Raw genomic sequence first — 15,809 nt, 5'->3', positions numbered from 1 at the left:
CAAAGACTAAATCTAAATCAGTCATTGTTACACCACCTCGTCTCCATACCATTTCGACCTAGGCCTGGACTCTTGGAAAATGCATGTAGCAGTGCATATCTGCAGTCAGCAATAGATATATTTATATACCTGGATCTGAAGTCTAGATCAGTTACCAACCGTATTGTAAGTTCATAAACTAGCAGACACAGTGTCCCAATACTATTACATGATCTTCCTTGATAAATACATTTTTCCAAGTGATGTTTGGGAGGATGAGTGGAAATGGCTGTGTGGGTTAAGTCGGAGCCTTACATGGCAAATTGGCACTCTTTCCTTACAATTCATCTAGGAAACAATGTTTTTGAGTACAGTATGACAAGCAATTCATTTGTATTGATACCAGTTGCACGTTCTCCCTTAAAATAGTCAAATTTTTTCACTTTTGAAACTACATAATCCCCATTTTATTACATTTGATGTTATGTCAAAGTCGGGGGCAGGAAATATTACTTTCAAACACAGTGTAGTTTGAGAGTAATATTCCCTCGAGTTTGATTACAATATTTGATTTTCAGATGGGGAGCAACAAGAAGTTGACATACTTAGCATTCTTACAAGTAACAAGAAATCCTTCATGTTTTATAGGGCTTTATGTTGGCTCGATATCCATGGTTTTGGATTGCTATCGTGAATGTTATTTTGAGATTTACAGTTCAAGGATAGTTAATTAGCATGATTTCCATGGCGCTGGTCCACACAGGAAGTGTGGGAGAGGGACAGAAAGAGGACAAGGAACAGTTGGCCTTAAAACTCTCCCAGTAGACTATCGAAGTCAGTGAGAAATTACCCTGAATATATCAATTTTCAATTTTATTTTATATAGCCCTTCGTACATCAGCTAATATCTCGAAGTGCTGTACAGAAACCCAGCCTAAAACCCCAAACAGCTAGTAATGCAGGTGTAGAAGCACCAATATATGTATGGATTATAATATTTGCATGTCTTATATTTTAAAAACAAAAGATATAAACAAAATTAATGAAAAAGATACTTGCCCTGAAACAAGAGCCCCAAAGTACACCTTTATTATGACCTGGAGATCATCCCTCCCTTACAAGTTATCCTTGTTACAACCAGTCTGCACTCCTGGACAAACTAGCCAAAACATTAGGAGAGGAAGTTCACCTTTTAGAGGCTGAGGAGCATGATCATTACTCATCTTTTTTGTCTTAAACTTTATTACCCTGCATTTTTCTGTGTTTAATCTTATTCTTTCCGTTGTGTCCTGCCACAGCTTGCTCCACTGCTGGCTGCCAACTTTCCGTAATTATCTCTCTTTCTCTCTCTCTGTCCCTCTTGCTCTCTCTTTCTCGCTCACGTTCACTCTCCTTCTCCCCTTCTCTCTCTCCATCTCTGCTAGCTGTTCACCAGAGAGCAGGGCCGGCGATTTAAATCTCTCTGGGGGATTTGCCCAATATAAACATGACACACATCTGGAGGACGCCAGATTCTTGACACGTAACAAGAACCAGCCTTGCGACTGGCGCAGGAGCATTCATCTTCTTGTATTCCCCGCCACCTCCCTTCTCCTCTTGCTCTTATTCACTTTTTCCATTCTGCTCTCTGCTTTCTGTTGTTTTGTTGTCGGTGCTCCGCAGGCAGTAAACTCTCCCCAAAACTCTCGAGTTGATTATCAAATGACTGATCTTTTTCACTGTTACTCATCCATTAGCTATTCTACTAAGAATAGCTAATGGTGGCATCTATAAACTCTACATGGTGATTGCACAACAGTTAGACAGTACAGTAAAAACATATGGTGGATTTAGTTTTTCATATATGACTTAGTGTGAGTACAATAATTCACCTAATTGTCCACAAGCATTACATCAGTCACAGAAGATGGATAATGTCTAATGACACCATTATTTCATTCAATTTATAATCTTGGCTTCATAACTCCAGCTAACGATATAATGCAAAATTAATGAAAGGGCTTAAGAGTGTTTGATGTTTGTGTGTTTCTACATGTCTGCGTGTGACCTGTGACATCCTGTTTGTTTGCATACATACGTATGTCAGTGGGTCTGTGTGTGCGTATGCGTGTGTATGGTGCATGTGTGTGTTCGTTAGGGGTTGTGCATTCTTTCCATTACCCAGACCAAATCAATGCAGTGAGCTCAGAGCCAACTAGCACCCCCCTACATCTCTCCTCCTCCTCCCTCTCTGGATTTGCTGTGCTGTGCTAGGGGGGAGAGTGGAAAGAGCTGACCCAACCCTGTCAGGCCAGGCCTGGCCCCAATGTAGCCCTGGCCCCCTGCCTGGCCTCCTGCTGCTACTCATGAAGCTCGACACACACACACACACAGACAGTGGCTGTCTCAACACATGCGACCCAGGCTCCAATAACATTTACACACACACTCACACAGCCTTGCATGCACACATAGACTATTCACACACATTCTTAGTTCTACTTTTTGCTTATGTTTCTTTTGACTATTCCTGTGAAATGTGTTGGTTTTGGCACCTTATGTGAAAGGTGAGGTTTGTCAGAAGTGTAAAGCACAGGAGGCTGCTGAGGGGAGGACGGCTCAAAATAATGTCAGGAACAGAATAAATATGCCTAAAAACTGAGATAATTTGTGAAAAAACAAGTGAGGCATTCTTCTGAATAGAAAACTGAGTAGAAGAAGCTAGTCAAAATGATTCAATGACCCTTTGGGTAACAGGACATGACTTTATGGCGCTGGAGGGAATAGCAGGCGTTTTACGTGCTCCTGACCAATTGTGCTATTTTGTGTTTTTGCGCTGATCTTATTTGTTTCATTTGTTTTTTTTTTTTTTACATAATGCTACTCGTACTGTTTGCAATGACACCCTTTTTTTGCACTGGCTCTTGTACACTCACTGGACTCTACCCACACACTCTCACATACTACACTGATACTCCAACACATACACTCATACGCACATGCATATTGATGCCACACACACACACAGACACTCTTTCATACAGCACACGCTGCTGCTACTCTGTCTATCCTGATTGCCTAGTCCCTTTTACCCCTACTTACATGTGCATATTACCTCAACTGCCTCGTACTCCTGAACATTGACTCGGTACCAGCACTCCTTGTAAATAGCCTCGTTATTGTGTTACTATTTTGTTATTTTTTGTGTGCACATTTTTCTTACTTTTAGCTTTGCATTATTGGGAAAGGTCTCGTAACTATTTCATGGTAAACGTCTACATCTGTGTTATTCGATGCGTGTGACAAATACATTTGATTTGACATAATAATTCCATTTAGCAGACACTTATCCAAAGCAACTTAGTCATGCATGCATACATTGTACATATGGGGGCTCCTGGAAATTGAACCCACTACCCTGACATGTAGGCCTATAAGCATTTCTATGAGTGATCAAATAACTTGTATCAATGCTTTTGGGGGATTTGAACACTCAAATTTGTACTTTCAAAATTATACTTTTCACTGCTGCTTACGGTGGGTGGTCACCATATCGCATCATTTTCAACTTTACAGTAATGCTGATTTGACTTTATATGCAGTGGTGAGCCACAGTAATTCACCTCATCAAACCTCTATAAATCAGTTTATATATTGAACCAATCCTGGTGGTATAGCACAACAATCAATGCTGCCATAACATGAGGCCTTTGCTGTAACTATCTAGAATCGGAACTCTCTTTTAGCATGTTGATCTCAAATTCTATCAAACCCAGATACATAAAACATATTTTCAGAGGTTCAGCCAGGAGCAATGCTGTTTTATGGATTCCAGTGTTCCATATTGGTTGAATTCTTGGAACTTAAAGATATTGCACATCGGGCCTCCTTAGTGGCGCAGCGGTCTAAGTCACTGGATCACAGTGCTTGAGGCGTCACTACAGCATCGGGTTCGATCCCAGGCTGTGTCACAGCCGGTCATGACTGGGAGACCCATGAGGCGGCGCACAATTGGCCCAGCGTTATCCGGGTTAGGGGAGGGTTTGGCCGGCCAGGACTTCCTTGTCCCATCACGATCTAGCGACTCCTTGTGGCGGGCCAGGCGCCTGCAAGCTGACTTCGGGCGCTTGTAAACTGACTTCGGTTGGCAGCTGGACGGTGTTTCCTCCGACACATTGGTGCAGCTGGCTTACGGGTTAAGCGAACAGTGTGTCAAGAAGCAGTGCGGATTGGCAGGGTCTTGTTTCGGAGGACGCATGGCTCTCGACCTTCACCTCTCCCGAGTCCGTAGGGGAGTTGCCGTGATGGGACAAGACTGTAACTGCCAATTGGATATCACGAAAAAGGGGTGAAAGTACAAAAAATATATATATTGTACGAATGACAAGAGAGAACTTATATCTATTCCATCCTGTTTTTGAGTTTTATTTTGTTCAGGAATGTTACATGAAGCCTCATCAATGCCACAAAATGGCAGTGCAATAACCTGTGTTAATGAACACTGAGTGAATAGCCTCCTATTGTGAATGTCACTTGAGGACCTCTCAGCACACTGTAGTTTCAATGATACTGTCTTGCATGGTTGGCTAACATTGGGCTCTGGTTGTTTGTGAAAGTGTCACTTAGGGGTTACATCCCAAATGGCACCCTTCCTTATAGTTCACTACTTTTGATCAGAGCCCTATGGGGGGGGGGCTCTGGTGAAAAGCAGTGTACTATGTAGGGAATAGGGTGCCATTTGAGACGCAGGGAGAGTATCCACTTATGTTGTTACTCTTAAGCCAGCAACTAATCATGGAAATCCACGTATAATTCCAAGGCCTGATCTAAACCGTGTCAAATGACAGTTTTGGGGATAAAATGCAATATGATATTATCCATAGAATAATCCAGGGTTGATCAGTTCATATGTTTTTCTTGTTTTCCTTTCATTAATTCAATATTTAGATGTAATTCAAATTTGATTAAAAAATGTAACAAAGTAAGGAACATGTAATATAATAAGACTGGATCATCAAATGAGATCAGTATTTCTTCCATATCAAAAGAAATTAAAGAAATTGCATTGAACAATTCCATATTTTTCCCAACACGTGTCTGGACATGAATTTCATGCAAACATGAGCTTCTACCCATCTAGGGGTTTAAACCACAACATGGGCATTGTCATTAATCAATGGAAACCTCCTGATCATCTGTACTTTGTCAACGTTACGAGGCAGCCATACTACTCCATATGGAACACAAACAGACGGTGACCTATGTCCCAAATGGCACCTTATCCCTATATAGTGCAATACTTTTGACCAGAGCCCTATGGGCCTTGGTCAAAAGTAGTGCTCTTTTTAGGGAGTAGGGTGCCATTTGGGAAGTAGACATTGTAAAACTGTTCTCTAGTCGCCGATTCCTTTAGCAGGTTTATGGAAGGCTCTGGCCTAAAGGTGCCCACCAGAATCAGCACAACTATCACTTGTACTTTTAAAGCCATTGAAAACTCTATGCTCACGTTGTTCAGAGTGTAATATGTAGCCTGGTCTGGTTTTACTTCAGCCAAATTGTCACTTGACAATGAGGAAAAAAGCAGATAGGTAGCACAACTATATATATATATATTTTTTTTTATAAAAGCTTACAAAAACGTGACAAACCTTAAAATCCAGAGCAGACAATTAGTGGTAATGTATTTCCTACTCCTTTATTTCCTCATAAAAATCCTTGACATTTATGTACTGTATTTACAAACTCTGTACAAAAGTGATTAGAATACCTCTCAAACTCAACTAGGACACACACATTCACACACATTGAAGACTCAACCTTTTTCTTCTTTGGTCTCTTCAGGACCGTGTTTTTTGACTGTGGTCAAACAGACCACGCCTCTTCAAAAGCATCCATTACAGTTGTACTGGTAACACCCCACTGGTCCTTCCAGCGTAGGAGGTGCTTGTAAAGGAAGGTGTGGACGGGATAATTTGTTTGGAAAGTTCACGATGGTGTCTATTTCCAAACCACATCGGCATTCACATGTCATTTAGCTGTCAACTGATGGGCTCATAGACAGAACAGAAGTCTTAAACCAAAGCTCTCTTGGTTGTTGTAGAAGAATGTCCATTGATTCCTCCCAACACATGACTGTCTCCCATAGTGCAAAACCTTGAAATCAAATCGTTAGTGACGTTTGCTTAAAAGTACGTAAGTGGGCATTGCTTTCCTCATGGCAAAAATACATCATACGGTGTATTCAAAGCACTTTCTTTGGTAGAAAATAAAACGATTATTTTATACCTCAATAATCTTAGAAAACCTTCTCAAACGAGACCGTAAAGGACTTCAAATGCCAGATCTATGTCTGGCATTTGTGTCTGGCACACACTACAGTGTGCTACACTGGTCTAGGAATCTATTGACTTAGATGTAAGGCAAACAGTTGATAAGGTGTCTGTTTAGCAAACTCGCTCTCAGCGGATCTGTGATATAGCAACAAAAAAAAAAGTCTAAATTGCCTCACATTTTCTCATCCCAATTGCTTTGAATGGCTAAAATAAATAGGAAATAACGTCCTTCCCCTTTACCACTAGGGGGTTGGAGCATAGAATTAGTCTCTCTAGACAGTACAATACAGCCGTTGGTTGGTTTAAGGATTTGACCCACAAGATGGCCACCCGAAGAACACAGCGTCAGGGCAAAGAGGAGAGTTGAAGTCTGCGACCACTGTTGGCGTGTATCCACTTGGCCACACAGCAACCGTTACAGCACGGCCAGGTCGTGGCAGGACTTGGAGCGAACCTTCAGCGCCATCTTCTTGTTGTTCTTGGCCACCAGGCGGTCCAGGAAGCGGCGGGCCTTCTTGGCGAGGCTCTCCTTGCGCTTGTAGACGGAGCGCCGGCGTTCATTGGTCTCTTTGCTGTCTCGCCGCAGGCGGATCTGCCGGACGATGCCCTCGAAGAGCTCGTGGACGTTGTGATGGAGCGAAGCGGATGTCTCGATGAACTTGCAGTCAAACACCACGGCGCATGCACGGCCCTCTGGGAGAGAGCAGAGCACAGAGGAAGAAGAGGTCATACGAGAGGTGTTTACATGTGAGAGGTCTACGTTTGATTCTTTATTAGTCAGGGATCAGGTGAAACTCGTAACATAAATACATTTAATCCATTGCACCAGAATTAGCACAAGCTTATTCTCATCTGCAGAACAGGTTAAATATCATGAATTACAGTGACATTGTAAAATACAGTGTTAGTGTATGAGATGTGTGCTGTAAATCCAACTCATGGAATGTTAAGGGAACAGCTTATAGTATTGTGTGGACTACAACATTTGATATATGATCATGTTCTGTAGTTGTAACTTTTGCTTGTTTATTTGACTATGAAGGCCACAGAAAGTGCAGTACAGACTATTGTATGCCAAACTGTCTCTTTTATAAGCAGAGTGCTGCTCATATTGTTAAATGGCTCTCATCAAGTCACTGTTCAGAAGGTGTGGAGAGACGCTTTAATGATTACATTAAAATCAACGTTACCTTCTACAGCCACTTCTCTGGAGCGGACCAGGTCACTTTTGTTGCCCACGAGGATGATGGGAATGTTCTCGGCCTGCCGTATGCGCCGCAGCTGGATGCGTAACTCAGAGGCACTCTCGAAGCTGGTGCGGTCCGTGATTGAGTAAACTATGACGTAGGCGTTGCCCACCTGCATACAGTAGTCCTGGACCCATTTCTCATCCTCCTCCTGAGAGATACAGACAACAGAGAGAAGTTCAACATTCCACCAACAGCCATATTTGGGTGCTCGTCTGGACTTTGATAGCACCTTTTTTTCTAATACTCTATAAGAAGGGCAATTCCAACCAACTCAATGCATCAAGTACACATGTCGATCAGGAGCTCGCCCAGGGCATTCCTGTTAGTTCTCTTATATACTGCAGACAAGTCATATTTGCATGATTGCATAATACCTCAAAAGGCTTCTTCTCTAAGCTGAGACATCTTTAGTTCTCAAAACAAGGGTCTGGACGTACTGCCAAATTGCAGATACTGATAGTGAGGATTCGTTCAGTCACTTGCATGAACACAGAAATTGGTTATTAAAAAAAGCACAAACATAACATTTCCATCACAGCTTAGACTGTTGACAACATGTAATCTATATTTCATCTACAATGTTCATTGAAAACAAATACATTTGCACAATGAGCACAGCCATATTAGCATTGACATGAAATCAGTCAAAACAAGACATGGTATCAAGAACAAGATAAAATGAGCTGAAAAAAGCCACTTATGATGCCCCAGACTCTTGCTAGCAATCTGAAAAATCCAGAAATCACAATAACACGCTGACTTCTACCCCATGGAAGCGCGCGCACCGTTTTTGTGACGTTGTCAGCTAGCCCATCTATATAACTCCATGTAAATGGTCCTTCCAAGTACAATCTATAAATGGTTCTACCAATAACTCTTTTATAACCTAAAGGGTTCTTCCTAGATAGGTTCTTCCGAGAACCGTTTTATCTTTGGATTCTTTCCAGAACCCTCCATGAACGGTTCAACCAGCTTTATTAGCCTTAATCTTTATGACAATACATTACATAAGACCTTTCTTTGAGAGCGTAGTCATAGCCTAACACAGTGGTGTTAGGAAACTCAAGTCACATTATGCTGGCATGCAAATTGATGTGTAATTCCTATTGGAATCCAGCCAGAGTGAGGATATCCAACAATTGGAACATTTAAATCACCTGCAACCTGCATTTAGAATGACTGCCATGGTAGGAGAGATTGATAAGAGACAACCTAAATCCTCTAATCTGGAATTACTATCTCAGTAACGGGTGAAATAAGTCCAACTACTAACATATTGGATTAGCTTGTGTAGCATAAGAGTAATTATCTAACCAATATACATGCAAAAACAGATATTAAAACAACTCTAAAAATTAACCTGCAAAATAGTGCATGCTGAGAAATTTGGTAATGATGGGCATGGTTTTGAGTATTCCCATATAGATACAGTTTAAACAGCACACCTATCTTTTTAAACTGATCAGATAACTCAAACTCCTGTTGATAAACATTCATGCTCAGGCACTATTTAAAAGGGAAAAATTATAATATAAAACTTATTCAGATTCAGAGGGTTCTATGCAATGTTGTGCTGCTATTTTTTTGACTTGGCCAAAGCTTTTGATACGGTAGACCATTCCATTCTTTTTGGTCAAGTAAGGAGTATTGGGTCTCTGAGGGGTCTTTGGCCTGTTTTGCTAACAACCTCTCTTAAAGAGTCCAATGTGTAAGGTCAGAACATCTGCTGTCTCAGCTACTGCCTGTCACCAAGGGAGTACCCCAAGGCTCGATCCTAGGCCCCACGCTCTTCTCAATTTATATTAAAAAAAAACATAGCACAGGCAGTAGGAAGCGCTCTCATCTATTTAAATGCAGATGATGCTGGCCCATCCCCAGATTTTGTGTTAAACACTCTAAAACAAAGCTTTCTTAGTGTCCAACAAACCTTTTCTGCCCTTTACCTTTGTTTTGGAGGTGTTCGGAACAAGGTTGTGGTTCGGTAAGAAGAATGCCCCTCCCCTCTGAGGGTTTAGATCTTGAGGTAGTCACCTTATACAAGTACTTGGGAGTATGGCTAGATGGTAAACTGTCCTTCTCAGCACATATCCAAGCTGCAGGCTAAGGTTAAATCTAGACTTGGTTTCCTCTATCATAATCACTCCTCTTTCACCCCAGCTGCCAAACTAACCCTGATTAAGGTGACCATCCTACCTATCCTAGATTACGGAGATGAAATGTATAAATCGGCAGGTAAGGGTGCTCTCGAGCAGCTAGATGTTCTTTACCATTCCGCCATCAGATTTGCCACCAATGCTCCTTATAGGACACATCACTGCACGCTATACTCTGTAAACTGGCCATCTCTGTATACCTGACGCAAAACCCACTGGTTGATGCTTTTTTATAAAACCCTCTAAGGCCTCACTTTCCCCTATCTGAGATACCTACTGCAACCCTCATCCTCCACATAACACCCGTTCTGCCAGTGACATTCTGTTCAAGGCCCCCTAATACACACATCCCTGGGTCGCTCTTCTTTTCAGTTCACCGCAGCTTGTGACTGGAACGAGCTACAAAAAACACTAACTTAACAGTTTTATCTCCATCTCTACATTCAAAGACTCAATCATGGACACTCTTTCTGATACTTGTGGCTGCTTCACGTGATGTATCATTTTTTCTACCTTTTTGCCCATCGTGCTGTTGTCTGTGCCTAACAATGTTTATACCATGTTTGTGCTGCTACCATGTTGTGTTGCTACTGTGTTTTTGTCATGTCTTGCTAACATGCTGTGTTGTCATGTGTTGCTGCCATGTTGTGTTGTCGTCTCAGGTCTCTATGTAGTGTTGTCTCCCTTGTCGTGATGCGTATTTTGTCTTGTATTTTTTTTTTATCTCCCGTCCCCACAGGAGGCCTTTTGCTCTTGGTAGGCCGTCATTGTAAATAAGAATATGTTCTTAATTGACTTGCCTAGTTATACAAAGGTTATAAATAAAATAAATACACGTAAAACCCTTCTTGCCATCCGAAGAACCCGTTCTTCCAAAAACAGTTCATTGGATTAAAAAAGTTTGCCTTAGAAAAAAGGGTTCCAAAAGGGTTCTTTGTAATGTAGCATGTGTTTTCTGTTGTTATAATTGAATCATTGAAGCCACCTTTGATGTCAAAAATGCACTCATGCATTCAAAAGATAATTGATGGTCAACATGAAGTTTTAAAGTCGTTATTTGAAAAAGCACTAAGCTAAGTTGACTTATGTATTTGTGAATACAGAACTCTGGTCTCCAGGGATGGTTATTGGTCAAACATACATCTGACGTTCTGCCTGTAGTGACACTTGGTGCCCTTTAACACATTGAAACCACTGTCTTTATAGACATCCTTATCTCCCTATATCTCCTCTAACCCGGTACAGACAAGTCAACATGCGGCTTGGCCTGCACGCTTCACTCCCCAGCTGTAATCAATACTGGAGTAATTAGGCCCCACAGCCATCGGTGTCCCATACAGACACTCGCCTAATGCCACTGGAGCCACCACTCACTGACTCCAGCACAGCCAGGATTCGCCCCACTTCAGCTCGACTCAATGGAGTTTAGCTACAGGCACACAGCGCGAGCACATATATTTTTCCACAAAACTGAGGGAGGGGCAGGGTTGTCCCTAGGGGTCATAGTTGTTTAGAATGGAGCCTTATGGTTCGGTTGGCACAAGCGGATTTGTTTCTTTGCTCTACCTGTGTTCTCATGTAACACTGAGTAAGATTAAGTTATAGAAATTAGAAAGCTTAAAGCTTTCAGCCCCCTTTTCGAAATAAATCTTAATGTGAGACTATATCATATTCTCTACTGTGCAACGCATTTTTTGTGACAAAGATGTTGATGGTTGGTGTTGTGTCATACCTGTTTCTCGTTCTCCCAGGTGTCCATGACGATGAGGGTGGTCTCCTCCCCATCTACAATCATGGTTTTCTCATAGGTGTCCTCTAAACAAGAGAATAGAAAATATATTATTTCCTACTGTAACTCAATAACCTTGGAAAACGGTCTAAAAGGGAGTCTAGACATTGCAACCTAGTGTAAAAATATAAATACAACTTGTTTTATTATTGTAGATAAAGGATTAAGCATAATTTGTCAACTCCTTCAAACATATCTACTATTGGTTGCAGCCAGCAGGTGTGATGGAATGTGGGTCTCTCTCCCTCTAAATATAGGCTTGTTCTTTGTGAATGGAGACCTGATGGAGACTTAAGGGTCAAAACCTTGTAGACTGCTGTCAATAAACCACACGGGAGCATAGATTTCAGTGTGCGGAATCTCTTTTTTCCTCATGCTGAATTATTTATGCCATGTCCATTTTAAGGTTATGACTTTAGAAACTAAAATAGAGGTGTTTTACAAATTTGGTTATATACATATATTTGACATACAAGAACTACACTTGTGTTTATCCCTACTACTGTTTAAATGTGCAATATAATTATTACACTTCACTACCATATCATCATGACCATGGAATATAAGCCGTGGAAAACACCATTGAGCCATGTCTAGTTTAGTCTGATTAGATCATCCTAGCGAGACGAAAACACACTTTGGCCAAGACTGAAAGAACTTGTTACATTTTCCTTTCAACCCTAGCCTTATTGTAAAAGCTGCTGCACAAGACAAGGACAAATGGCCCGTCAAAGCCTTGAGAAGTTGAGGTCTGAGTTGAAGTGACAATCTAGGTTTTTGATTTGAATTTATTAGGATCCCCATTAGCCGAAGCCAATGGTGACAGCTAGTCTTACTGGGCCCCGACACATAACGAAAAATACATGACAGACAAAAGACTACCATTTACATACGTTTAAATACATTAACATGTAGTGTGTGCGTGTGTTTGCGTCTATCAGTTACACATACATGTCAGTTCATACACACAAAAAGTCACATGGGGAGACGCGTTGTGAGGTGTTGCTTTATTTTTGTTGAAACCAGATGAGCTGTTCACTTGAGCTATATGAGATGGAAGGGAGTTCCATGCAATCATGGCTCTGTATAATACTGTACGTTTCCTTGAATTTGTTCTGGACCTGGGTATTGTGAAGGTCAGAACCTGTAAACAAGTAATATGCCTACAATGGAATGTATTGTAATGTCCTCGTAATGCCATTCTTTCCTCATAAAACACTTGCCATTCACCACACCAGCTCTAAACCAACCAAGGAGTCCACTATGAAGAACAGTTAAATTGCTGTCAGTGTGACAAGCAAAGTGACACAAAACTAAAAACAACATGACCAGTCAGTGACGGGCTGAAAACAGGACAGCTATACACTTTCTCCTGATGATGTCAGAGGGAGGTCTCATGAGGAGAGACCATACCACTCTGGAGAGCTAGGAGCTGCCACACACACACAGCAACCGATTTCCCTGTATATTGCAGAAACTTTTGACCAGGGGCTATACAGCAACATTCAGCTGGGCTGCCTCACAAATAGAACTTTATTCCCTGTATAGTGCACTACTTTTGACCAGAGCTACCCCACTAAGGGGAATAGGGTACCATTTGGGACGCATCTTTAGCCAGTCACTCCCATCAGCCGACCCGACACGCACAAGTCACAACAGTATGAACTTCTCACAAACGAATAAAGCAACCGTGTCTAGGCTACCGTATCAGGCAAGACCTAGAAGTTTTCATTATTTATTTTGTAAATATTATGACTTTTATCCTGTCATATTAAACACTTTTAGAGAAATTGGTGTTTCAAAAAGGACAAACTGCACAAATCACATCACTCAGCAGCACAGCTGGATGCCAAAATGCATGGGTCAATATAAGCTGCCAATCAATGCTTTGAGGTCACTCAGTACTACACATGACAGAGACAAGAGTTCAATCAATGTAGTTGTGACAGGTTAGCCAAGGTTGTTAGGGCCAGGGCAATGTCAGAGACCATTACTTTGACAGTCATTGTTGAAGAGATGCATAAAATTAACTCATTGAATAACTCATTAGTGCTTAGTGTTCATCATTTTAATTAGCAGATGAGGATGGATGATACTGATAGTTTTTTAGGTTACTTATCAGGCATTGACAAACTACTAAATAGTTGTGTTAATAGGCTACACACCATAAATAGCCTCATAATAATCATAAGAATTGTGCTTGGTAAAAAAACCCACCTCCCGTATGGTCGTGAGCATCCTTCTCCTGAATGCCAGCAAAGATATTGGCAAGACTCGACTTTCCAACACCGTGGTCTCCTAGCAAAACAACGTGGTACAAACAATCTGCTCCTGAGCCATCCGAGTCATTATCAGAGTCATCAGATGACCAGTTGGCGCGGCAGTGGAGAGACTTGTCTCCGGGATGGTATGAGGCGGACTGGCCGAGCGGAGGGTGATGGGGGTCGGCTGGCGGGTCTCTACCTCTCGTCCCCGGCTGATGAGAGGCAGGGATAGGAGTACTTGCCCTTCTCCGCAAAGTCTCCTTGCCCTCTCTCTGTGTGTGTGTCATCTTAGCGAAAAGGCAAAGAACATCCCTTAAAAATAAGAATATGTAAAATAATCATAAGATAGAGTCCCAATTTACTAGGACATAAGAGTTAAGCTCAAGGTTATTATAGTTCTGCGTTTTTATATTCCTTTTTATTTCTATTAGTTTTGCGATTTATTTGAAATGCAGTTTCGTTTCAGTTTTCAGACCTAATTAGCTAGTTTTATTTAGTTTAATAAGTTAAATAAAAATATTTTGATTTTATTTAGTTTCAGTTTTAATGTTAGGGCAAGAAAGTATGTGTGTGCCAGGCTAGGAGCCATTTGTGTTGTATAGTCTGCAACTGGGGGGTCAGTAAAGTGATGGGTCAGGTCATAGGTTAGGTTCACGTTATACAGTCACTCTCAATGTGACTTGGATTTGAAAGGAATAGCGCTGAGACTGATGCAAATAAATATGGTGGAAGGAGTATCTCGCCCATGTTTACACCAATCCAATGTTTAACTTAATTAAGTAGTACATGTAATCAAGTTAGCTGCTTTCCCCTGTTAGCTGGTGATAGTGATGCACAAGCTAGGTCTTTTTGAAACCATCTCTTAGCCACATTTACCACCCGATTTAGTAGGCTTGAAAACCCCGTCAAAAGCTTGAAAACACTATTGTAATCCCCATTACATTTTTACCCAAAGTTTAGAAAAAAAAATAATTCGTGATGGTTTATTTAATTTTAGTTCGTTTTGGAGTCAAATAGTTTGTTTAGTTGTAGTTTTTCAAACGGGGTGTTGATTATTTTATTTCAGGTTACCAAATAGTTTTCATGATTAGTTTTCGTTTACTATAATAAACTTGGTTGGGCTAAATAATATAACAAACCACCAAAATTAACAGTTTATAAACAGACACTGCTCCCCGATTAAAGATACATTGTGAAACAAACAAAAATATAACGGCCTATGGACAGTAAATAGCACTGAAACATAATATTGTATGGAATTTACTCACAACTGTAGCCATGAATCTTCTAATTTTGTCCAGTATTCTCCATTGCAGAGCAAAGCACAGACTTCACCATATAGTAAAGTTTTCTCGGGTCGGTGAGCTGTGTCTGAGCTGTCATTCTGTTCTTGTACCAAGGAAAAGCTTCCAATGTATCAATCAGTTTTGTTACAGTGTCCCATCAGCTATTCTATACAAGTGTAACAGTATACCCCTGGAGTCATGGTAACATCCTGCAACGTTCCACAACCCTGTAAAAATGTAAGAGTGGAATCGGGGGTTGCTCGCTCGCCTCTCTTTTTCAATCTCCTCTCTGTATCACACAAGAAGGCATGCACACGCACACACACACACAAAGGCAGACACAATGTTTCAGATCACCTCCTGTGATAACATGCACTGAGACGTAGTCATGGTGTAGGCTAATTCAAATATACTATTTTAAAAACTCGAACACCGCTAACTTTGTTGGTCAACAACTAAATCATGTAAATGGACAATCATTTCAATATGCACTTTTTTGCTTTTATAAAACCATAGCGCTTCTTCTATGAACGCTATTGCACTTCCTGTCCAAAAAGTTGTTGGCTAAATGGTGGATGCTAATTTCCAAATGTCATATGGCGTATTTTAATTAGGCTACTTCAGTTTTCTACCTATGGATACTCACCCGTGCTGTAAATTCCGTTTAACGCATGTAGGCAATGCGCGTTCTGGGTGTTTTCAGCGGAGCGTGTCCTTTGATGATGCGCGCGTGCTTCGAATCAGCCCTCATTCAATTCTCTCATTGCTGCTGCAACT

At 41.2% G+C, this 15,809-nt stretch overlaps 1 protein-coding gene across 3 annotated transcripts; it reads right to left on the bottom strand.

The window, feature by feature from the left end:
- Positions 1–5,631: 5,631 nt before the first annotated feature.
- Positions 5,632–15,809, bottom strand: LOC120062506 (GTP-binding protein REM 1-like). 3 transcript variants are annotated; one of them, XM_039012532.1, is made up of 5 exons: positions 15,679–15,809; positions 13,700–14,058; positions 11,426–11,508; positions 7,481–7,688; positions 5,632–6,983 (listed from the first exon to the last, which is right to left on the bottom strand). In XM_039012532.1, exons 2-5 carry the CDS (start codon positions 14,031–14,033, stop codon positions 6,706–6,708), a joined length of 903 nt encoding a protein of 300 aa, XP_038868460.1. In that variant the 5' UTR covers positions 14,034–14,058; positions 15,679–15,809; the 3' UTR covers positions 5,632–6,705. The 3 variants fall into 3 exon arrangements, with proteins under 3 accessions (XP_038868460.1, XP_038868479.1, XP_038868469.1); XM_039012551.1 differs by having other exon boundaries at positions 13,700–14,033; XM_039012541.1 differs by lacking the exon at positions 15,679–15,809 and adding an exon at positions 15,015–15,659.

Source organism: Salvelinus namaycush, chromosome 2, assembly GCF_016432855.1.
Source record: "Salvelinus namaycush isolate Seneca chromosome 2, SaNama_1.0, whole genome shotgun sequence".
Lineage (NCBI taxonomy): Eukaryota > Metazoa > Chordata > Actinopteri > Salmoniformes > Salmonidae > Salvelinus > Salvelinus namaycush.
This window is presented reverse-complemented; position numbering and strand designations above follow the sequence as displayed.

Coding starts and splice junctions, on each gene's coding strand:
- LOC120062506 (XM_039012532.1), bottom strand. CDS start 14,033: ATGACACACACACAGAGAGAGGGCAAGGAGACTTTGCGGAGAAGGGCA. Junction 11,509..13,699: donor TGCTCACGACCATACGGGAG/GTGGGTTTTTTT, acceptor TCTCTTGTTTAG/AGGACACCTATGAGAAAACC. Junction 6,984..7,480: donor CAGAGAAGTGGCTGTAGAAG/GTAACGTTGATT, acceptor GCTCTCTCCCAG/AGGGCCGTGCATGCGCCGTG.